This window comes from Palaemon carinicauda, chromosome 8, assembly GCF_036898095.1.
Source record: "Palaemon carinicauda isolate YSFRI2023 chromosome 8, ASM3689809v2, whole genome shotgun sequence".
NCBI lineage: Eukaryota > Metazoa > Arthropoda > Malacostraca > Decapoda > Palaemonidae > Palaemon > Palaemon carinicauda.
In genome coordinates this window covers 92,524,030-92,549,960 of record NC_090732.1, presented here as the reverse complement: position 1 = coordinate 92,549,960, position 25,931 = coordinate 92,524,030, and the positions used below count along the sequence as shown (strand labels likewise).

The 25,931-nt window shown below is 41.3% G+C and overlaps 1 protein-coding gene across 1 annotated transcript in view; it reads left to right on the top strand.

The window, feature by feature from the left end:
* Positions 1-267: 267 nt before the first annotated feature.
* The window catches only part of SmB (small ribonucleoprotein particle protein SmB), a 30,999-nt gene continuing 5,335 nt past the window's right edge, over positions 268-25,931 (top strand). Inside the window, exons 1-4 of the mRNA XM_068378760.1 lie at positions 268-431; positions 7,643-7,736; positions 21,731-21,897; positions 25,597-25,858. Of these exons, the coding sequence (XP_068234861.1) occupies positions 429-431; positions 7,643-7,736; positions 21,731-21,897; positions 25,597-25,858 (526 nt within the window). The 5' untranslated portion in view covers positions 268-428. The remainder of the gene's footprint in view (positions 432-7,642; positions 7,737-21,730; positions 21,898-25,596; positions 25,859-25,931) is intronic.

Here is a 25,931-nt window from a genome sequence, read left to right as displayed (position 1 = left end):
GGAATGTTTGTGTAATATTGTTTTACTCTACCATACATGTTTTTTTTATTATATTATTATTTTAATGATCAATATCAAAATGCCAAATAACATTTATTGCCGTTTTAATTAATCACTACCCTTTTAATGTTTAGTCGACCGGTAGTCTAAAATCTGGCATAATTCTAGCATAAATTAATGATAAATCTAGCATCCTTTTGGCCTATTTAGTATAATTTCACAACAATTCTAGCATATTTTCTTTCTGAAGATTTGGGAATACAGCTTTGTAAGTGGCGCCATCATTTTAGTGTGGTTCGCTCTTGAAGTTGGCGGCGGCGGCGGGTGAGACTCGGCGTCTGTGTAAACGTTTTGCTATTTTACCGGTCCAAGTTTCCCGGCATCTTGTATTTTACATCGTGGTAATCCAGCCACATCCATCAATCAAAATGGTAAATATTGACGCAATTTTATACTAGTGTTATCCAAGATCAAGTTTTTCATATTAAGAATAAGATATAAGAGTTAACACTTCTTAGCGCGAAGTAAACAATGAAAGGCCAAGAGGCCCAACCCTAGTAGAAATGAATTCTTTTCAAATTGCATGGAATTCTAATTTATCATTTTATGCATTTCTTTTTGCATGACATTTACTATAAAGAGGTTGTTTGTAGTTCATGTTTCCTGGAGGCTCTAGTTAACCTGATAAAGCTACCTCATATAACTTCCTGGTTGGAGTTAGACCAATCCCAAACATGTTTAGGTCTGTGTTATTTATTTTCTTATCTACGCATTAGTATTTTGTCATTTATGTTACTTTGTCTTATATCAATAGTTGTTAGATATTGCTTAGAATAAGCCTGTTATAAACAGTCTTTTGATATAATAGTTTGCCGGTAGAGGTTGTTCTCTGGTAGGCTAAACCTTCCAGGTTTTATTTACTTCAGGATCGATAAATTATTGTTTTAATACAACAGTAATGATGAAAGTAAGGGGTTCGTAGTGTATAGACAAATTGAACATGTAAAGACAATTAGTGGCTATTTGTCAAGTGCAGTTATTTTGTACTACAGCCATTGGAGCATTTGTATATCAGCGGCCAGTTCCTCACGCGTTCATTAAAAATGGAGGTAAAATTACAGTTTCAACCATTATGGGGAAACTGGTATAAAAAATATATTTGTTGCATCAGAAATAGTGTAGTTCCAACGGATTCAACAAAAATCAACTAAGCCAAACTTTACCCCCTAACCTAACCTATAAGCCGTCCTTACCTACTAATCAGAGGGGATGGCTAACGCCGGTAAAGCTTTACAAATCTACAGGGTATCATTTCGAACAGAAAATGTTTTCCTGTAGCAAATAACGTGATTTAATCGAAATTGACCTTCATTTCAACCGCAAACAAACAGAACAACCAGTTCGACTAACTTCAAGTAGCCGAACAGGTTGTTGTTGCTGTTGAAGTGAAGGTGGAAACATATATTTTCCGTTAAAATGTTTAGATATAATGGCCCTTGTTCGATCGCCAGTAAACAAAAACACCAAGCTTGTATGTACTGATAAGCGGTAATGTTGAGCTGCGCTCGCTAAATATAATGGTTCTTGTTCTGCCACTGGCTTGCTCCTCTCGCATGAATATAAAACATCAAGCTCGTATGTACTGGCAAGCAGTAATGTTGAGCTGCGCACGCTGAAAAAAAAGTAATACTTAACACATAAAAATTAAAGAAATTAATGACTAACTCTCATGACCGGGACAACGAAGATTGTTGGTCATCGGGGTTCTGATTGTGACACTTAACTTCTGTGGCGTGAATATCTTTCCTGTATGATAGACAGGAACGGCACTTGTGACACTGTAAACGTTGGGGTATTACATTATGAAATTGAAAAAAATCATCAATATTGGATGACGTATCAAAGAATTCAACATGAAATTTAGGAAGTGCTTTTAAGTACGGAATACTGCAGCTGCTAAGAGTTTCTATAACTTCCATCGCAGAATATTCAAAAAGACCTCACATGCATTAACAAAGAACTGACTTGGACAAAGGTTTCCATGGAAAAGGATTTGTTGGTAAGGGTATGGAGAGACCACTTCAAGAGATAGGGGAAGGCTGGTGGGAAATATTAACCCCCCTGTGCAAACATTCCATACGTACAGGTTTGTAATTGGTTAATGGAAAAACAACGGAGTCTAGAGAGTAAACATGAATGAACTAGAATGGGAAAGTTGTCCAGAGTAAGTATTTATGTGAAGTTTTGGGTGTGAGAAGGTAATAACTAAATTTATAAAGGAATAACAAGATAAAATGAAGTGTATGATAAATAATATTTAATGGGAACATAAAATGAGGTGATTTTATAAGATAATGGATAATAAAACAAGTAATTTTTGGGACAAACGTAATATGTATACAGTATGGGGGTATTACAAAAAAGGAATGTTATACTGTAGCTGTACTGGATCAGGTAAAATACTTGAAAAACCGGGCGAAGTAGAATACTTTGAATGTGCTTGGTATAATGACGTAGGGGGAAAATGGGGAGGGGTTATAAGAGAAGTAATCCTATTGGTGGAGGCGGAGGTTATGCGCAGGTAGGAGGAGTTTTTGTGTATAAGATCGAAAACTGCTATGAACTAACGAGACCCATACAACCGACCCATGAAATGTCAACAAATAAATGAAAAATATAGCGTTAGCAAAGGATATAGATAATTAGCGTATTTTTTCATTGGTTTATTATACATCCAGGAAGGTAATGTATAGAGAAGAAAAGGATTGTTTTACCATTATATACCGGTTCCCCAGTATGTTTTCCCCACCCAAAACCCTGAGTTACCACCGGGGGTCCCACATTATCGGCAGGTATAGATATATCTATTGCTGAAACTATTCTTTTCTGGCAGGAGCAATTGTCATTTTTGGAGAGAACGGACTTTTTTCTAAAGAAAAATGTAGTTTTTTTCCACTAGGTTACATTACCCTGTAATAAAGTTCAATAATACCCTAATGCCCCCCCTGCGATCCCCTCTTACACTGCCTTATTCCAAGTTAGACATAATAATACATGCATGGGGCAGCTATCATGCATACACTCCCAGCCATTTTTGCATGAAAACAAAAAAAAAAAAAGATTTTTTTAATCGTATTCTGATTTCGCTAATGTGGGAACCCCATGTGTGAATGAAGTTCCTGTGGTATTAACTGAAAACCAATGAATTATGTAAGATAACAGCGGAATACAACAAGATAACTAAGAGAGATCAAATTTTTTCTTCCAGAAATAAGAGGGAAAAATAGCCTCCTTGTGTAGGTGGTTTGATTACCAGGTTTTTTTTCCTCCAAAATTATTGGCTGACGCACAGTGCAACACGTACTGCATGCCAGAACAGAGGAGCAGTGAAATATGTTTAATTGTGAGCGTATCAAATCACGGCAGAGCGAACATTATATGAATAATTAGCTTTAGCTCATTAACGGATATACTTTTTAGACACAGGTGACGATGATATAGGAAGGAATTGTTTTATGAGGACAATAGGCCTGTTAACCCAACGATCTTCACACATACCTTTTATTGAATGCAACCTTCTATTTTTAACATGGTCTGATTTTAAAAGGGAAATACAGTTTACATAATAACACCAGTTAACTTCACCTGCCCCACCTAACCTACCCCCTTATATAGCTGTATACTTAACTTAGGCTTAGTCTGAAATGACTTGCATTAATAGTTGGAGTACAAGTACTGTAATCCGAATCAGGTGTAAAAAGAAGTCCACTGTTTTAGCTTCAAAATATCACATGTCCCTAAAACTAGCTTTTTAAGTGCTCACATAGAAAATGCACTGGACATACTTCTTAGTTTTGGTTTTATAGCTTTGCTGTGACACTGCCTGTAATGTCGATATATCACCTGTACATAGAATGCATTTGTGCATGGCATGGAGCCCTTTATTGCTGTTGGAAAATTAAACTTTCTTCATTTTTAGGTAAAAATGGTGTAATTAATTCTTAAGGAGTATGTTCAGATGTTTCGTGTTCAGTAACCATGCCTCAACTTGATAATTTTTTTTGGAACAGCCAGGTTTTCCCGCATGTGTAGAAAACGGGAATTTATTCCCATTTTTTAGCTGATGTAAGACGAGGCCGGTGTACTATAAAAGCCGTTTCGGGTGTTCTGCAAAACCTCTGATAAAGAACGGCCCCTCCTAACCTTACCTACAAGTCGTGTCCCTACTTATTTGGGCGGCTGATGCCCCCTGCAATCCCCATACATTGCTGTATTCTTAGTCTTACACCTAATGGGGCCATTATCCCCTTAAACTGCCCTATTCTTAGTTGGCCGTCATCATACGTACATGTGGCCGTGATCACTCATACAGCCAATCCTATTATCAATCGACCTGATAAGTAGGGTGTTGGGACAACTTTTTTTTGTGGTGAGTTGGATGGATGGGCAATTAGCGGAGGAGTAGGGTGTGGGACAGACCAGGACTTTCGGAATCACGGGTATTGAGCTGGTAAACACGCTTAACTAATTCCAGGAATGCCTTCAGTTTACACCACGTATCCTTCAAATAACGTTTTTGAATAATATACATAGTAAAATAGCTATCGCATAAATGTTTATGGGTTCCGAATTTCGGTAGTACCGATCTTTTTATAGTACAGTACTCAATACAGGGATACGATGGTATTGTTGTGCACAAGGGGATCATTCAAACTCATAAGTTAATGCTATGATTAACAGTGCGGTGTTGAAGAAATTTATCCTCGACATGACTATAGACCTTCCAACAGTCTAAAATTATTGTACTGTAGTTTCTGGATGGACAAACTAATGTCAGGAGCAATGTCTTTTCTGAACGATCCTCGACAACCTTGAAAAAATTCTCGCGTTTCTTGGTAAATTCTGCCGAACACCCATTTGCCATCGACCTGGCTGCCAACATTATATTTCCTCTTTCCGTGTTTACTTTTGTCTATATCAACGATGTGTCCCGGTCCGCCAATCTTTGTTGTCCATTAAAATCTCTGTACTCACATCGCGGCAAAAGTTGTACCAATCCACTAGCATGTGGGAGGCAAGCTTCTTGTACATGGGGCGAATCAGGTTCTTTGGGAAACCATATACAAAACTTGCTAAAATAATAAACACATCTTTGCATGATAGCTTTGAGCATGTAAAAAGCTTACTATGGTTAGGAACAATCTTCTTATGGCAACGCCAAAAAACGTAGGTCTGCCATTTCACTGATTTTCCGTCGTATTCATACCTCATATCACCAGTACGACATTTTGCACAAATGTGGGAAAGATCCAAGAGTATCATTTTATATAAATACGATGTAAACTCATTTTTTCTGGAAAAATCACAATCCTATTTATACTAGGATTGATTGAATTAAAAAAAAGATTCACAGGTATCTTCGCACTGATTAGTTGCCATCTTTGCGCTGCTTGGGTAATGCTGATATTACCCTGTTTGTATTTTTGAAATAGGGGATTCTGGTTGAATAAAAAAAAAAAGCACTCCGGCTATTTCCCAGGTCAAGTGGGGTCCGATTGGGTCGTTTAAATTGCACCGACCGCTGATTAGTTTAGTATTCGCCGCCAAGGCGCTGTTGAATTGATTAAAACGTCATCTATAGGAAATTCCAGGAACTAAGGTAGTAGGTTGGCCAGGGCACCAGCCACCCGTTGAGATACAACCGTCCTGGGTTAGAGTTCTCTTGCTTGAGGGTACACTGGGGCACAATACTCTATCTTAATTTCTCTTGTTTTGTTTATTTTAGTGTTCTTACTGTTCTTAGAATATTTTTTTTCCTTGCTTCCTTTCCTCCCTGGTCTATTTTCCCTGTTGGGCCCCTGGGCTTATAGCATCCTGCTTTTCTAACTAGGTTGTAACTTGGCAAGTAATAATGATATGGTGGTGAGAAACTGCGTGGCAGCGTACAGAGCTCGGTTGACCTATAAAATTCACGACAAATTAGATGGTTTATAAAATCGTTGTATATCGATCTGGTAAGTACTGTACTTACCAGGGGGTTTGGTATTTATAACATTCTGAACAGTGTTTATTCTATACAAGTTTCCGATAAAGTTGAAAATAAGGTGGCTATTATACATACATCCATCCCAATTTTTTATTTGAAAATCATCTTATGAACTGCATTTTTAATGTAAATGATGAAAATTCAATCAAAGGGAGCGATTGAAATATACTTGGATTCTGATTGGCCAATTCAAGGTGACGGTCGTAAAAAAAACAGGAGAGGGAAGCATTAGCACAAGGCTTACCTGCTTAAGTAAAAAATGCGCGCCAAAATCTAATAGCCAATAGTAATGCATTAAGAGAAGCTGCGGCGTTTCCATTGGAGTACTAAGATCAGTGGGTGAAAATTGAAGCTGTGAATTGAGGTGTAGTTAGAAAGAATAGCAACAAACATACGAACATATTTTTTCTCTTATGCCTTTGTGCAGATGTGTAATGAGAAGTGTTTTCGTTTTAATTTCTTTACCATATAAAAATATTAATTACAACAAAAGTGGTGTGTGGAGTCTTAACGAAGTTTAACCATAATTTCAATTATAAGATTCTATGACTGAAAAACCAAGGGTACATCTAGTTACAGTATATAGTAATTGATGTTATAAGAGTCGGTGCATGTGCGCATCTTTGGATCACCATGCCTGCCACTCTTAAGAAATGAGAATTCTTCCTAATCATCATATATGTCTTCACCTGAAGAAATTATACAGTAATCCTTCATAGCTATGTTTGTTGTTACTTATGCTAATTCACTTTCTTTCGTAGCTTGCTTCTTATGAGTTGTATCCTACTTCATTATGTAATTGACGTAAGGAGGATACCTAAGATTTGTACCCTACCTCATTTTATAATTAAAGTAAAAAGGCTCCCTAGGAGTTGTACCCTACTTCATTTTATGATTAAAGAAAGAAGGCTTCCTGAGAGTTTGCCCCACCCTTGGCTGGTGTTGTAGGAAAAGATTCTGAAAATGGATTTTGTCGTCTTGATAGAGTAATTATGATAGTATTCAGTATTTTAGTGGTGTACATCATGCTGGCCTTAGGTCACCCTGGTAGGCTGAAGCCATGGCCTGCTAGATAGCCATGTATAAAATGCTGACATTTTATTACCAGTTACTAATGTAAAGGAGTCTTGTGTAGAACTGAGCTTTGCTTACAGTAACTTGATTGTACAAATTTTGCTGTGTTGATAACTGAAACTTCGGGTCACTTACAATAATGGTGATTTTTGTGTATGAACAAATCACAAATTTTTAAAGTAATTTGTGTTTTTCCTAGCAACCTGAGCCTTTTAAGTAACAGTTCCTGCCCAAACCACCCCACAAGGTCAAAGTTAGTTGCTACAGTGTACTCAGTGTGGTGGGCTTACCCCTCATTTACCAGTAATCACTGACACCCAATTATAAATTTCAAGTTGAATATGCTGAAAACACTCGTAATAAAAAAGGTTCAGGACTGTAGGAAAAAATTTAAGTTATTTTAAAAGTTATTTTTTATTGCACCAAGTTGCTTTCCATGTGTATTTTTTTTTTACATTATAATTCAATGGGCAGCTGGATAAGCACAGTAACAATATTGTATGTTGGAATTTTCTTTTTCAGACGTTCTCCAAGAACAACAAAATGCTCAATCATATTGGGTATAGAATGAAGGTCACTATGCAAGACAGCAGGACATTCATTGGCAACTTCAAAGGTATGAAATTTTTAATGTAAAAGTTTTTAAGAATAAGTACCACCAGAATTTAGCACTAAATAGACTAGGTCTTAAATTTGTATCATAACATCCTCTTACCATTTATGCAGTTTGTATTCTCATCCATGAAATCATGTTAATTAACACTAGTACAAATGTTTGGTATTTTTGGGGGGCATTTGATATTGCATTTAATATATTTAAACTAGAAATGATGAAAGAATGCTAATGATTTAAATGATTTTAGTCCCATCACTTTGAGGGAGCAGATTCCCCTTCAGTGGCTGTGTACGAGATTTGTCACCATTGGTTATACAAGAACACTATGATAATTTACATTTCCATGTTTATTTGTTCTGCCAATAACTAAATTTTTCCAAAGTTCCCTTTAATTTCTTTTTTATTTTACTTAACTGAAAAATTCTTTCCATTCATTTGAAGTGATTACAATTCCTATTTTGTATTGGTAAACTAAACTCATCAGATTTTTCTCATTTATAGGAGTGTTTTATTTTATTCTGTAAAATTAGTTTGTTCTAACACAAAACAAACCTTTTTGCTCTTTACTTGGATTGTATTATTTGGAAAACTAGCCATGAACTTTTATGGGAGGTATAACAATGCCTCAGTTATTTACGGGGAATAAACCAACCACCCCGCTCACACACTCGACGAGTGTATCACATCGCTTTTAAGGTTTGGCTCAGTGGAGGAGTACGTGTCCTTCAACCGTTAACAATGAACTGGCTGTAAACCTAAAGTATTCTCGGGCGAGTTGGACAGTAGGCAGCGGAAGGTAACCCCAAAAGTGATTAGTCTCCCTCATGGTTTTCCCCGACGGAGATGAATTCATCACATTTCTCCAGCGCCTCGTTCCCTCCACGGTGTCTGCTCCTTCCGTCTTCTGAGGACAAATAAGCAAGTGTTAAATGTTGACTCCCTGGGTAACCCTTGGTTTTGGAGAGCCCAGCTGCTTCTAGCAAAGCTGCATCACCTATGACCACAGGGGAGTTACTCCTGTAACCACTTTCGGGACTCTCCCCTAAGGAACGGCTCTTGGAGTTGCAGACTTGTGCCACACAGCATACACATCTACCTCCTCATGGGTCGGCTTCGGCTTCCCCCTCCCCCAAGTCTTTGAAGGGGTTTTCTCTCCAACAAGTTTCATGCCCCTCACTGATGCGTTCTTCGCAACTCCTAGGTAGCTGAGGAGTTAGTGTAGAGTTCTCCAGGGAGTAGGTGTCGGGCCAGCAATCCCTTTGTGGCGGCCCTTCTGAGCTTTCTCAGTACACGAAGCGCATCCAGCAACATGAGTATGCTCGGAACACTGGATGCCTTCAACAGGAGAAGCTTTGTTTTTCCTCCGTTCCTCCTTTTTTGAGGAGTCCTCCGCAACTCTGATAGCAGAGTAGTTGCTGGCAGGCTCTGCTCGGATTACCGGCCTAGCTTATGATCCCCTCGTGGTGAGCATGCCAGGTGATCTTGATTTAGCCAGCTTGTTGCATTTAACAGCCTGAGTTGGCTTAGTGTGCCGAATTCCCTCCGCAGGAGAAACGTTCGCTGTTTCTCAGACGTATAAGGCCATTGTGAAAGGGCTTCTTGCAGTTTCTGCCTCATCTTAGTGCCTCCAGTGCTCAACAAGTCTCGGAAGCCTTGTCCTTTTGTGGTTATTATCATGATCTCAATGAGAGTCCGAAAAACTTTGTTATAAGAGTTGTTTGCTCATTTCAACTGATTGTGTGCACGCCAAGTTGGTCGTGCGCTCCAATCCGATTGTTTGCGCCCGCCAATATGGTCGTGCGTGCGTGCCAAATTGGACGTGTGCGCCAATTTGGTCTTGCACGCCCGATCATCTGTGCGTGCAAAAGGTTGGTTGTGCGCGCCAAACCGGTCGCGCGCGCAAGATCCTTGTGTGGTGAGAGTACTCACTACTACGTTCACCCGAAGGTTCACGATAGCCTGTGTTGTGTGAGCGCGAACGGTGAACACAACGAGAGCCCGCACTGTCATATAAGTATGGCTATGGTCACGAGAACCCAAAGGTTCAGCGTGAACTGCGTTGTAAGACCCCGAAGGGTCAGCGCAAGGGAGAAACCGAAGCTACCTTGTCACTAAACACTGAAGTGTCAGAGTGACTAAGTTACGAGAGCCCAAGGGTTCAGCGTAACTAATGTTACGAGACCCCGATGGGTCAGCGCAACGAGAAACCAAAGTTTCCCTGTCACAAAACACCGAAGTATCAGAGTGACTAAAGTTACGAGAGCCCAACTGTTCTGCATAACTAATGTTACGAGACCCCAAAGGATCAACGTAGCGAGGAATCGAGATTCCTCTGTCACGAGACCCTGAAAGGTCGGCGTGATTGATGGCACACGTTCCCGAAGGCTCAATGTTACCATCGTTACGAGAGCCCGAAGGTTCAGCGTAACTGAAACCCGAAGGTTTTGAGCGTTCAGGACTACTACTGTCATGAGAACCAGCAGGATCAACATGACGAGAGCCCGAAGGCTCAAACGATCATTCCAAACCAAAGGGTGATCGAATGAGACCCCGAAGGATCAAGGAGAACCAGCAGGTTCAAAATAACACTTCCGCATAAGAGGTTTGTTCTCCCGAAGGAGAAAGTCGCTTAAGAGAAGGCTCTCGCTCCGCCCCTAAAGGAGAACCATAAGCGTAGGGATAACCTGCTTCGGAGAAAGCTCTGCCACCGCCCCTGGTGGATCAGCAAGCTCCTACAAGTTATTTCTCGCGAACGAGAGGGAAGTTCTCCCTAAGGAGATCGCCTAAGACAAGCTTTCTCCAGCTCTATGGGAATATAGTGTAGGCGTAAAATCTCTCTCGCGAACGAGGGAGAAGTCCTCCCGAAGGAGGACATCGCCGAAGACAAGCTTTCTCCCAGATCTATGGGAAAAAAGCGTAGGCTTAATAATCTCTCTCGCGAACGAGAGTGAAGTCCTCCCGAAGAAGGACATTGCGTAATACAAGCTTTCTCCCAGCTCTATGGGAAAAAAGCATAGGTGTAAGAAACTCTCCCGTGAACGAGAGAGAAGTCCTCCCGCAAGAGGACACAGGCAAAGCTTTATCCCAGCTCTATGGGGAAAAAGCATAGGCGTAAACAAAAATCATTCTCTCTCGCGAGAGAGAAGTTCCCCTTGAAGGAGGAACATCAAGTAGAAGGTTGGCAGCGAATGCTACCTCGTAATGAGGGCAGCTCACGAGCTACCACATGTGTTCTACGTCGCTGTTACCTTACGGCGAAGGCAGTTGGATACGATGTCAACAGCACTAAAGTTACACGTATCTAACGACGTATATTTCCATTTATACATATATACACTCATATATGTAAGATAAATGAAAACACAAGAAAACCCCCCAAAAAAAAAAAAATATAAACGAAAAACATCAAGGCCAGTCTATGTGGAAGAGAAGGGCAGCATGTCCGTTCTCTACATAGCCAAAAAGTAAAGTGGTTACTCGGCCGAGAGGTGTGAGTGAGCGGGATAAATGAAAACACAAGAAAACCCCCCCCCCCCCCCCAAAAAAAAAAAAATATATATATATAAACGAAAAACATCAAGGCCAGTCTATGTGGAAGAGAAGGGCAGCATGTCTGTTCTCTACCTAGCCAAAAAGTAAAGTGGTTACTCGGCCGAGAGGTGAGTGAGCGGGGTAGCCAGTCTACCCCACCCCCCACCTGCTAACTAGCGCATGGAGTAGTTATCCCTCACTAAAATTATCATGGCTCGTCTTTCAGCTGCGCCGAAAGTAATACCCCCTACTATAAATAGCGAAGGTTTGTATCAGTGTCGGAACAAGTAGTCTTTAGATATGATTTAAAACATGAAGTAACAGAAATGACCATTTTTAGGCATTTTATTAAGGAACATTATGGTAAATAAGTTTTACAAAACGGAAAACTATTTGTTCAATATTGGCATTATTTTTCATAACGTACATACAATGTTCAACTAGAAACATCAGCACCATACATTCAACAATTGCTATCTACACGCAACAATTGCAACTTCAAAAAGCAGCAGAAGTATGCAAGGTAATACATTTAAGCATTGAGTGATCATAGAAAGAATTAAAGAAACAGCAGCTAAAACTGCCCCAATTAATATGTATTATTATCATATATCGTAGTCTCATGAGTGCACAAGAGGTTTACTCTTATGGCAGAGTTTTCGAACTCTCGTCCCGTGAATTGTTCGCGCGCGCCCATTTTCATCAAGAGTTTTACTCTGATGACTGAGGGATGCCTGCTGCCTAAGGGTTTACGAATCTCTACTGGTAACTATGACACAGTTCCTTGGGTCCTGGTCACGTAACACGATTCCTGGAAATGCCATCAGGAATCAACGAGAGTTCCTGCTGGTTCTTGGCACAACATCCCTTAAGGTCGTGAGAAAGGAATTCACAAATAGATTTTAAACCCCTAGATTCTCATCCGAATATCTCTGTTCCCGCGATCCAGAGTTTTCTGAAAACTCTTTGGTCGAACCCCCCACCCCCCCTCTCTACGGGATGGGTCTTCCAAAGGTGTGACTTGATATGCCACTCTACACTCCCAGCTGATTACTATATCAGCTAGTTTGGTTTCGCCAGCACCGATCCTTTTCTTTTCGAACGAACCACCGTCATCTTTCCTCCACCTTCCCATTTCAAGTGGTTGGGTTAGCAGATGGAAATGAGCGGGGAATGAAAATGCTTTACATTGCAGTTCATTTCCCCTGGCAGGCCTTGCCTGAATTAGACGGTAGTTTTCTAACTATCGAGAAAGCGTTAGATGGCAACCTCTTTAGGTAAGCGGTTGATGGCAATTATGTCTGGCCTTCTTGAAGCAAACCCCACATATGAGATTTCACTCTTTCGGGAGACTCGTTCCTGAGAAGTTTTTACAAAACTTCAATGGGTGTTAAAACTTCATGAAGGCCGTAAGCCTTCCCGGAGCATGCACTCTAGCCAAGACAAAACCGCAAGGTTATGGTCTTGAACTCGGTTCTACCGTTTGATGGAAGCAGCCTCCCCCGTGATTGTACCCTAGGTATAACGACTTGCCTTTTTACACGATAGGCTTCCGAGACTCAGACTTGCCTTTTTACACGATAGGCTTCCGAGACTCAGACTTGCCTTTTTACATGATAGGCTTCCGAGACTCTATTCTTTCCTTACAGGGTTATTGTTTCGAACAATTAGTCCCGAAGGAACATTGTTAGCCGATGTTAAAAGAACGATAGCAACAGCGTGGGCATCTTTTAATTACGTTACAAACGTTTCACACACCCACAGGTAAACAGACATCCGTTTCTGTGTAATGAACACTGGCTAGCCCCCTCATATAAAGAGGAGGGGTAAACGAAATGGGAAATGATTGCCTCTATAACTGTATACAGTATTTTTGTTTGAGAACATGTCTGCTCTCATTCAAGAAAATATTACAGTTAGTCAACGATCAAAATTCTTTTGGCAATAATGTTGCGATTCGTCGCACATACATTATTCCCACAACCGAATTCATTGCAAACGTTTCCTGGAGGCAGAGAATACACATGCGCTAGCGCAAATGGACAAGTACATATATGCGTGCAAGCGATCTTTCTGCCAATTAGGGCTATATACATCTTCCAATTAGAACTCCGTTTTATCAAGTTGTATATATATATCCCTTACTGAAACCAGGTTATTCAGTACATTACTTGGCTACTTTTCTGTAGCCAGACATACAGCATTTACGTTCTGTCTCCTTTTAGGCATTTTTTCCTTACTCCCGATCGGAAGTCTTAGTCTCCTACAAAGGCTTTGGCTGGAAACTTCTCAGAAGCATTTCTGTTCCCTAGTTGGGAACATTTAATATAAATGCTAGTTTACTGATTGGAGACGGAGAAGTACGAAAGTTTTTGTTCTAAGAAGGAGAAACCTCCGTTACGAACGTTTCCAATGTTCTCCAACTGAGTTCCGGACACAACTTTTAAGTCGGAATACGCATGTATACATGTCATGCGCACAGTTCGGTGTTACTACTCAGTAGTACACTTATGCTTTCTACCCACCCAACAATAGATTGAAAATACGTCTCAATCCCCTCTTGGGTTTGGTTGGATGCGTTCGGTGATTACCGTACAGTCTCTTGTCCGGAAAGCGATTTCTATGGAGATTCGCTATTATAACATAATCTGTACTGATTAACTGGTTTACCGTTTGGTATCGGTCTTATGCGGCCAACCACACTGGATTAGTGGCAGTTGGAGGGAAAACACTGTTCCCCTTCATTGCAAGAACGTGCAGTTGGTTACACGTCTCTACATCATCTCGATGTGTGTTTATTGCTATGCATTCCCCCCCCCCTCACTGCTGGACAATCTGCGGAGGATGGGTAGCAGACGAGAGCTTCCGCAAAGAGGCGTGTCTTCCCGCCGGACCTGATGCTCTCTATAATGCATCAAAAGAAAGAGGGGGGGGGGCGTCATACGCCATACCATTCCATCCTCGTCTGTTGGTCCGATTCAGAAAGGTACTGGCATTCACCTCTCTTAGAGAACCATCTAGCAGTACGAAGCCTTAGATGAACAGAGGATAACTAGTTGCCCCCATCTGCTCGCGTCATTCCTGGTACAGGAATGTGCTTGCAAAACCACCCAGATAGTGGGCTCCTAGTGTCTTGGAATTATCTTGTATCCAACAAAGTCTTAACTTTGTGGGGTCCCCGCCTGTGGTTATGCTTGCAGCGGCCCTGATCTTCAGGCTCCCACTTGACCGTTCCCCAGGATCTCAAATAAGATGTATTCCAAGGTCAGTGGGGCAGCCTAGAGGTGTGCCTTGTTTTTTTTTCCCCCCATTCGGACTGGTGAAAAAGTCCTCTGCCAAGTCAGGATAAGTAGGATCTTATCAATGACTCCAATAGCTTCGCTATGGCATCCTGCAGAATGGTTCCCAGACCTTCTGCAGCTCCTAATGGAGCTCCAATAGCTTTGCTATGGCAACCCGAAGAATGGTTCCCGGACCTTCTACAGCTCCTGACGGAGTTCCGAGGGATCTTCCTCCACGGCACGATCTTCCAAGCAGCCACATGCGAACACTTCCCTAAGCCGTAGCTTTGCTTCAACTTCTCGCCAGGGACGATCCTAAACCACCCCTCTCAGAGAGGCCTTTTGCAACAGGTTACTGAAAAGAAGTCTAGGCACCTCAGACACTTTTCAGCGTCGGTCTTCCAGGCGAAGTGTTCGGTCCTTTGCGACTGATGTCGCGGAAAGGGATTCTCTCCCATCGATGCCTTTACTTATGCAAGTGTGAGGTAACATGTCCCCCGTCGGATCTCAACCTCCTGGGAACGCGGTTTGGGTCCTTCAGTCTCTGAAGGCCCCTCCTACGAACCGTAGACCCAGCAGCAGATCGCTTCCTTACACGGAAGACGCCCTTTCTACTCACTTGGGCTTTTGACCACGAGAGTTAGTGTTGTACAATCCAACCTCTGATGTCTCCTAGCCTAGGAGACGGGGAGAAGTAATCCTCAGCGGCGTCCCTGAGTGGATTGCCAAGACTCAAATCCGAGTGTGCTGTACCCTAGGTGCAGCCCATTTCAAATAAAGTCTTCGTTCGGTAACCGGAAACCCATCAACTGTGGTTTTACCCAGTGAGGAGTCTGTGGGGTTACCTTAAAAGAATGATACCAGCTCGCCCCCGTGTGTCGGCACTGTTGACCAGCAAGGGGAAGGTCAAGAGGAGGACCTCAAGGATTTCCTTCCCCTCTGGGATCGAAAGGCAATTGAGGTTACTCTTACTCTAGACTCTCCTCCATCCTAAGACCCAGAGCTCATAACGTCCCTGGCGTTCAAGAAACTACTCAGTGGTGCAGATACTTCAAGTGGGCATGTGGAAGCGTCAATCAACCTTCACGGCCCACTACTTGCAAAGATGTAACCCACAAGAACATGGAGACCTTTTCCATTGGTCCTGTGGTGGTTGCACAACAAATGGTCTAAACACCTCAGGCTCCTTGATGGACAAGTAGCAGAGGGCTGAGGCTACCCGGATTAGTTTGGGGCGAAGGAGTAAGAATGTCTGGCTCCTTTCTTCCTTTTACCTTCTCCCCTCTAGGGAAAAAAGCTCCACAAGCCTCATCATAACTGACCTCACCTCGCTGCAGGTAAGACCCATTTCCCTTGTGCCTCCTAAGTATAGAAGAATACTTTGTTACGTCCCCGATACCTTTTAGAGGGAGGGTATTGGGTAAGTCTTTAAGAACAATAGGTTCTGTACTCGAGGTCCTATGTTAAAGACAAGCCACACTGTTAGTTCCACTCACACACAAGCTTCTGCAGGCCGCTATCAGTGCATTACCTCATATCGGCGCTGATTTTAGCTAGGGTAGGGTCCCTTCTACTATCGATCACAGATCGAAATAGAGAGAACCCCGGGTCATGACCAAGGCCAGTTGGTGAGGGCTTCCTCCCTCCTAAGAGTAAGTCGCCCCATTTTAGATAGCGAAGGGTTGTATCTGTGTCGGAACAAATCACAAATTTGGAAATAATTTGTATTTTTCCTAACACAAACCTGGAGCTATTTATACCAAATTGGCCCGCCACCCTGTCCCCCGAGAAGTCCTGCCATAAAGCAAAGTGGTTACTCAGCCGAGGGGTGTGAGTGAGCGGGGTAGCCAGTTTACCCCACCCCCCACCCGCTATCTAGCGGATGGGGTAGTTATCCCTCACTAAAATTATCATGGCTCGTCTTGAAGCTGCGCCGAAAGCAATACCCCCTATTATAAATAGCTCCAGGTTTGTATGTTAGGAAAAATACAAATTATTTACAAATTTGTTAAATTATATTATGAAAACTTAAATTAAAAAAAAAAAAAGTAGCCAAACTTAGCTGTGCTGAAGTCTCACAAGTGGAAATTTCATTTTAGAAGTCTGCCATTTTCAACATCCAAGGTGACCTAATTAATTCTGGCAACATTGTTTATGAGATTCTTTGATTTTTAAGTATTCCAAATATGTATAGTTTATAAAATCACCCCCAAAATCCAACGAAATTACACTAGTGACCTCACTAATGCCTTCTGACTGCAAGCTGTTGCTGTCTCTCACCTTGTGCCCCAGGGCATGACTCGTAAGCCATAACCCTTAAGGGTTATTGCCACATATCTACTACCTACGAAATAGAAAATTCTTCGGACCACCCTCATGGTGATGCCTGCTGTCTGGTTGCAGTTGCTGCCTCTCACCATCGTGCCCCCAGGGCACAACGAGAGTTTAGAGAGTCTTATGATACATAATCTTTTGGAGTTACTACCTCACTCCTCTACCTCTACGGGGAATGAGCTCTTTGGAGTGCTCACATGGTTAGGCCCCTAGCCGCTTGCTGTTGCCGCTTCTCACCATTGCATACCCTGGACACAGGTATCGCAGGATGTTACCCTTTCGGGTTATTGCCCCAGATCTCTACCCCTTACAGGCCAGAAGTAGTTTTTGTTATTCGCTGTTCACAGACAGGCCTTTTTGCCTTGCTCGTTACAAACTGAGCGCACTTCTGCAGGAGCACGCAACGTCCAGCTCTAGCAGGTCTATTGACGAGTTTTCGCTCCCCCATTCACGATGCTTTGGCTTTTGTACAAAAAGTACCTAGTTGCGCAGGTGAGATTTGTTCAACTGCACTCACCCATCCACCACACGTTGGTAAGGTGGGCGACAGCTCTTACCGTTGACAAAGGTCTGTTCTCTTCTTTGAATGCACACTCACTTCGGTACATTTGCCCCAAGAAACATATTCGTCCATAAGGATTCATGTCTGGGCGCTCTGCCAACTGCATGTTCATGATGGTATGGCTTGTGAATGACCAATTTGTTTTGAGGGATGACCTTTCATGTCGATGCAAAAAAAAATTTCCTGCTAACAACTGCACGAGCTACCCTGCTTTGCCAGTTACATGCACTACCGTACGAACGCATACTTCTGTGGAGTAGCAAGAACTAATTATCATCATGCAGAGCCTACGGACATCTTTCTTTTGCGAAGGACACCCTTGAATTCAATCATTTGAAGCCTGAAATCAGGCCCATTCTGACCCAATGGAGGTATCTCTTTGAGGGAAATCAGGTTCTCCAAAGAGCCCCTACCTTCCTGTAGACCCTAGGCATAAGTCTGCCCTTAAGTGGGCTCCTTCATCCCCATCAGTTCTTCCCCAAAATCTCCGGATCATTGTATAAGTATCGAAGGTACTTGACTCCGAAACATTTCAAAGAGAGTCTGTTACTTTGAGGGGTAACAATCAGAGCGTATTCTAGTCAATCCGATCGTGACGTGCACAAAACTATCTTCCTGATAAATGTGATTGAAGATACATTTCAATCTTGTCCTTTGGAAGTAGTTGCATTCGGCCGATTGTCTGCTTGACTGCCATTAGCTTGGAAGGTTTGCTGTAAAACTGATAGTGGGTTACTCTGGTGTTTGCCTGACGGTACACAAAAAGTTCCCATCCTAGTGAGGGCAGTTGGAGGACAACATTTCATCCGTCCTCTTTACAAAAACAGTTACGAGCTACCGATCATTCTTCAGACTCAGAGGGTTGGTCTTTTTTTTTGGTGGTCGAGTGACTGTTGTTAGTGTCAGTTGAATCATCTGATCCTTCGAGTTTCTCAACAGATACAGTTCCTGGGTGGTGGTACTGGCCACTCCACTGAGTAGTTGGCTTATTAGGTACCCCAAGAACTGCAGGGTTTCAGCGAGTAATCTGTCGTCTGTCCTGGTTTCTTATAGTGTCAGAGGGGAATACTAGTTTTCACCTGAAAATTTTGCTTGTACAAACTCTGGTAATTCCTTGAGCCATGATATGAGCTCTACCATGCCGTGATCGTACTTTAGGTAGGAAAGACACTCGCCACCTGCACTAAGGAAAGAGTGGAAAATGTGATTGCTTCCGCTAAGCAGGGTCATCCCCGCACCTTACTTGTCAGGTAGGAGGATGCCATGGAAGTTGGTGATGGAAAAGAGACCCTGGCGGTCCCAGTCCTCTGGGCGTGGTGACACATCGTACTACTTTTTCTCTTTCCGTTCACTCGACATTTGGTGTTGTGGACAGCTGGTTATTACTGGAGGTTAATTGGCAAGGATGAGCCTAGTCATCCTTAGAGAGATGATTTGCCAGTATGGGGTGCAAGGCTCCATTATATGCTCAACCCCTCAAGTGTTCACAATAACGTTCACTATAGTTGCAAACATGATCAATGTTGATAGCATCCGCCTACCTCGTTATAATCGAGTTGTTGATTATAAGAGACTCAGGAGAGAAGCTTCTTCGATATCGAGTCAACCTTTTGGGTTATGCCTTATTCAGTGGTTTGGCATAAACAGCTAGAATTCATCCCTGCAACCTTCATGAAATGGGGCCATATCTAGAAAGGCAAATAACCTCTATGAGAGACAAAGTTGCTCTATTCAATCAAGAAATAAGAGACTCAGGGAAGCGGCATGTCCCTTCCTCAAGCGAGACTTCCTATTGGCACTCTGACGGCTGCGCTTAATGGGTCACCTGAACTTCAGAGTTCTGGTCCCCGACAAACGTTGTTGCTTTAGTCCTTTCTAGTGGCAACTGAAAACCTTTTGGTATTAGGGATTCTTTGGACTTGCGAATCCAGTAGGACCAGATCAAAGAGAGACCTGAGATGGGAGGTAGAGTTTACCAACCGCCTAGGTTCTATGGATTTGATGCTCCTGGGGGATGCATTAAAAGAAGAGGTAGCTCACTTTTGTGACACATGGCCACTGGGTTACGTTCTAACAGCGATCAGCTGTGCTGTGTAACCTTTCTTTGCTTTTGAGTGCAGTAATGTTCTTATCAAAGCACAATGGTTGTAGAATACCTAGACAAAGTTATTCTTTGCATGGCTGCTTTACCATCTAGCCGTAAGAATATGTAGTGGGATGAGAGAGAACTTAATTTCCTTTTTCGCCCCCTATTCATTGTAAGCCAGAAAAACTATATCGGCCAATCTGAGTAGGCTGACTCAGTGGGTATCGAGGGACCTTTCTCTCCCTCGGCCATCCAGTCCTGACCATGGCAGTAGCAAAAATGATGGCTGGCTACTCTCGTAGGTCGTCTTCCACCTTTTATCAGGCGAAGTAGTCTTTCCGCTAAGGTTGGTGTCGCGGAAAGAAACCTCGTGCTGCTCGATATTACTTTTCCCTAGAACAAGGATTCTCTTGCTTGGAGAGTAAAGACTGCTCAGTCTTGGCCGTGAAAGGCTACCGCTCGGCTTTGACCATCGTCTTTAGATTGAATGTGGTTATTTCTTCGCGAAATTCTCTCTCCACATACGGGATCGAGCTTGCCGGTCCTCAGTCAGAAGGTAGACCAGTTCCTCGGAACGTAGTTCTTGTCCTATGCTCTCAGAAATGAGCGCTTCATACTGCTGGTCATTCCTCAGATCATGTCTGGTTTCCTATCTCACTTTGGCCTCCGCTATGAGAGCCAGCGAAGGATATGGTCTATTCTATGACATAGCCAAACAAAGGGAATGGAGGGCAGGTAGCACTCGACATCTTCCCTGAGTTTGTTGCCAAGATTTGGAATCCTGGAGCGAACTCTAGCTTAGGCCCGTTCCGAATGGTGTGTATCATGTAGTCTGTGGTCTCCTTTCAACAGTTAATTCATTCAAGAGTGTTTAGGCAAGATCTCATACAAATAACTGGAGCTCGCCCGCGCATCATATGCCTGTGTGTCCGCATGGGCAGTGTCAAGAGGAGAATCATCTAAAAGTTGATCTCTGCAGGGTTCACCAGGTCGTTGTTCAGGCTTTGTAGATGGACTCTCCTCAGCGCGAAAGTAGACCCAGGCGGGTCTCTGGTAGCGCTAAAACAACTTTACACCTCATTACCTGCAAGACATAACCCACAAGACCCTGGCTACTATCTCCATAGGTCCTCTGGTGGCAGCACAACAAGTAGTTTGAGCTACCTCAGCTCTCTTACAGGACAAGTAGCAGTCGATCGATGGCAGATGTTACCCTGTGTCTTTTTCCTCCATCTTTCCCTCTTGTGGTGTACAGCATCTTGGTGACTGCAAGCTCGCCTATTTCTTGACAGCTGATATACCCATTTCCCTTCTGTAGCCTGAAATGTGTTACATATTTGTCTGTCCTTCCTGCGAGTGAGAGTAGGGTAAAGCCTGGGTTAAGTACATAAAGTGTACTGCTCCAAGAATCCTTTGATGGTCAAATCACAGGGGCTTTGTTCTCTCACATTCACACTGATTGTCCAGGATGTCAGCTCTCGCACATATTCAAAAGTTTGGGAGGGGCCAGGGTGCCTACTCATACCCTGGGTCAAACTTCCAACTAGTTGAGTTAGGACATCCGGCTACCTAAGGGCTTGTCTTTGTAGTAAAGAGCAAAGGGGTTTGTATCGTGTGTTGGAACAAATGACAAATTTGAAAGTACTGTAATTTGTATTTTTCCCTAACCATACAAGCCTTGGGCTCTTTAATCATTCTTGGTCTGCCAGCCATAAAAAGTGACGTGATACACCTGGTGAGTGAGTCTAGTGGATGACCCCACCCCCCCCACCCCCACCCCCACCCCCCAACCCCCAACCCCCAACCATCGACTAGTTTTACCTTGAGTGAAAAGTTATGGCTAGTTTTCCAGCAATTCTAAAATGTATCCATAGCAAAGAGCTCAAAGTTTGAATAGTAAGAATAAATACAAATTACTTTCAAGTTTGCAATTGTTTTATTTCTCAGATCTAAATAAAATTTTGCTTCTCCATTTTATGGTCACTTAACTTGAGCTTGTTTAGTACTGTTTCACCTCTATCTTTAAGAGCAAACTTTACATTATTCAAGAATTCCTTTAAAACTTTTTATAGCAAAAGTATTTGTTGTATTTTATTTTAGTACTGAGAAAATTACTATAGTTGATATAACTTTTTACTGTAATTTATTATTAACTAGACTTTAATTATTATCAAGGACTTACACATTGCACTTTTTCCAGCTTTTGATAAGCACATGAATGTGATATTGGCTGACTGTGAAGAGTTCAGATGCATCAGGGGAAAGAAAAATAAAGAGGAGAAACAAGAGAAGAGGACCATGGGATTACTCTTGCTCCGTGGTGAAACAATTGTCACTATGACACTGGAAGGACCGCCTCCATCTGATGTAAGGGGTTTTTTTTCTTCATTTTATTGATGTTATCAATTTCTCAAGGGTATAATTAGTTTAGGCAATTATTATCCCAGGTTTTGTTGTAATGCGCTGTTGTATTGAAAAGTTACTAGTTAAGGAAACAGTAACTTCATATCGGTCTTTAGGGCCATCACTACAGTAGTTCTGACCCAAGAATTTTATACTGTATTCCATTTAATACAGCTCCTCAAGAAAGGCAGCAGAAGGTTTAGTATAGATTATGGTTGTAACTTTAAGACACTTTCTTCTGTGGTTAAATGTCTATACTATGTTATGTTAACAGTTGCAAAGTGTTGAAATGCTTATTCTTCCGCAAATTAAAGTTCCTGTTAAGTTGTCTGTTAATGTATAGTTCAGGAATACATTAAAAAGTTTTGACCTTACCTAGACACAGGCAGGAAACAGCAGCGGGGTTAGAGTTTTAGTAAATACTTCCAGGCATTGATATAGCTATTTACGAAGTATTAGCTGGCTGTACTGAGATTCATTATGATAGAGGTAGCACTGTCATTTAATTTGTCATGGCTAGCCTTATGTGGGGTCTATTTGAAATTCTGTCCACATTTTGTGTTTGGAGCCCAACAAAGATCGTTCAAGTAAAACAATTATAAGACTATTCATCTAGACATTTAGGGTCTGACTGTGTAATCAAACCTAGGGGAAAGAATAAGGATATGGGTATATTACTACCTGTATATTATATATAGTTAAATGATGAAAAGGGAGATTGGGGTACGTATGAAGTTTTAGGGTTCCGGTAAGATCATTATAAAGGATGAAATTACCCATGTCCAAAGGCTAGGGAAAAAAATGTTGAATGTGGCATGAAGGTTTAAGGAGTAGTTGCCAGAAAATCCATAAATGTGGAAGTAGCTTGTGGGATGAAAACCTATCAGAAAGGTAGGCAGTCACAGAAAAGGGAAATAAATGCTTATATCTGGTTGGAGTTCTCATAAGTGAGTTGAGAATAAAGAATAATCCATGTAAACCTTTGAATGATTTAATGATGAAATTGAAAAGCAAACATGCCCTAAACTAGGTCAATCCTACAGCTACTTCCGGAACTGCTGATGGATAAACATTAATGTTATGTAAAGAAATGGTCCCTTATAGAGATGAGCTTTGAAGGTCTGAATAACTTGAAATGGGGCTTAACCCACTTTTTAATGCTATGGTCACTTTTAGAGTGGAGTATACCTTCTCAAATTAATGCAAATCAGCTCTTGGTCTTCAACTTGAAAGAGTATTCCTGTCTCAGCCCCACTCTCACCTAACACATGCTTTTACTTCCTTTGTAGAAACTTTTCACTTCTTGCAACAACCTTTTATTTCACCAAATTAAATGAAGCTTCTGTAAAAATAAGCTGGATTCCTGTTCTTGTGGGTAAAAATGAAAATAAAATTTTTTTTAAAAACAGCCAAAGCTTTATTTAAAATTATCAATTTTCCATGGAATAATAATGATATTCAATTGATGTCCATGTTTTCTTTTTGAGTAGATATGTTTTAACCACAAAGTAATTGATGGATCACTACTTGATTGAGGCTTTGTAATTTGATTTTTGTATATCCAATTATTTAACATTCTAAAAACAATCTAATAAAAATTGCAATAAATTAAGGGGACCGTCCGCCATGATGTTTTGACATGACTTTCAGAAATTGAAAATCGCTTTATTGCTTCTATGTATGCGTAAACATAACGTACATGCTCTCCAGAAGTTTCAGCCCCAATTATTTTTTTACAAATAACGAAGATATAGCGGTCTTTAAATGACGTCATCCTTACTTTGTCGTCTGCGTGACTGAGTTTGACAAAATAGTCTTTGTATTTATTTTTGCATATTTATAGCGATTTTTCACTTGTGTTTTGAAATATCGTACATCTGGCAGAAATGGAAGGCATTGGTAGAGCGTAGTTGAACGAAATCTACTCCTATGAGAACAGCAGCCAGAGTATTTAAAGGCGTATAGAAGTTATAATGCATGTGTTTGTTTACTTAAAGTTCGTATGTACATTGGGTTTTCACAATGTCCTCGGGAACTTTATAGCAAGGCCAATGTTATCTAAGGCCATCAAAAGAACAAATAGTCAATCATTCTTTCAAACAATGAAGATAGAGCGGTCTTTAAATGTTGACGTCACCCTTCCTGCGTCGCCTGCATGACTGAGTTTGACAGGATATATATCTCTCTCTCTCTCTCTCTCTCTCTCTCTCTCTCTCTCTCTCTCTCTCTCTCTCTCTCTCTCTCTCTCTCTCTCTCTCTCTCTCTCTCTCTCTTTTATATAGTTTTACTAACACACTCTCTTATATAGTTTTACTAAATTTTTCACGATTATTTTGCGCTAGACAAAAAAAAATAATTGTTAAAAGAAAAAATAAAAATTCTGGTTGACAGAATTGTTCGGTTTATAAAGTAGTTTTGATGGTATTAGATTCAATACAATTTGTGTTGTATTAGTGTGGAAAAATGTACTGAAATTTTTTTTAATATGATTTTTGCTAATAAATCAGAGTTTTTGATCAAGTTACTTGAAATTTTTATATGATGAAGGTATCATATAGGTAAAGGTGTATTTTGGATCATTAGAAAAAAAAAATGGCGGACGGTCCCCTTAAAGAAGTCCTACAGTCTAACTCTATAAGAAGTGGGGTTTTAGTTAGGTCCTATTAAAATCTTATATAACCTTGGCAATATTGTTGCTCAAATGATTCTTAGCCATCCTTGTTTCCTACCTACCTAAGGTTTGGAAATGTAGATTAAAGGCATTGGCTACTGAATGTTAACCCCTTTGCTACATTGACGTTTGACGTCAAAAGATGCCTGGTTGTACAGACGATGACGTCCGGTTACATATGCAGGTTAAAATTACTTGTATAACTTGTATATCCTACAAAAAAGTATAGCACATGGTCATATGTCACACAGTTCACTCAGGAAATTTCGCTAAAAAATAATCTCCTCCCCTCCCTAATATTAGCCCTCCTCTTTTCTTTAGCCAACCACAAAGTCTGATTCTAGCCTTTAGTTTTACTTGTGCAAGAGCCATTTTTATATTACCATATATACAGTAATCACACCACTATCTACGACATTCCCTATCAGAGGAATTACTCGACACCCCTAGCTTGGAGATATAGGTATCCTCACATCTCCCCCACCACCAACCAAAATGCTTGTGATTCTAGTTCTTATTCATTATTATGTAAGGTCTGTTTTAGCATAATGCTATGTTATCATACATGTTCAGATCACACTGAAACTACTACTTAGTTCTTTAAACATTCCCAGTTCTCCTCCTAACTCTAACAAGTCCCACCCATGTCACCAAAATGTTTGACCGGTAATGCAAGTTGTGGGCACACAAGATTTGTCTTTCTTATTGCATTCCTTTTTACTCAAAATATCTTCGTCATATATTTCATATTAGTATTGTTCATTGCTTTCACAAGTAAAAGTTAGCCTATTGTCATTATTTCCATTTATTGACATCGTAATCAGTTAATTAAACTTATTACTAAAGCTTCTATTGAAATTTTGTTGGAATGGGTAATAGAGGGTTAAAACCTTATCACTGTTACTTAGCACTTAATATTTTCTGGGATTAAGTAAATACTGAACACTTACAGGAATTTTGGCTATTTTGTTATGTGTTTCGTATATTTTTAGGAAGGGCCACGTGTAAACTTGGGATCTGGACCAGGGCCGGGAATGGGCAGGCCTGCTGGACGAGGCACGGGGGCTAATTTACAAGGACCTGCAAGAGGCGTTGGAGGTCCATCTTCTCAGATGATGCAGCCTGCTGCTCGTGCAGGACCTCAGCTGAACATGCCTGGGAGAGGGGGTATGCCTGGTATGATGGGTGGTGGAATGCCACCACAGATGGGTCGTGGTGGGCCAATGGGTCCTCCAAGTGGTCCAATGATGAGAGGTAAGGCAGAACTTAATGTGTAGTGTTGGTTTGTTATGAAGCACAAGTGAACTGTAATTTTCATGATTTGATT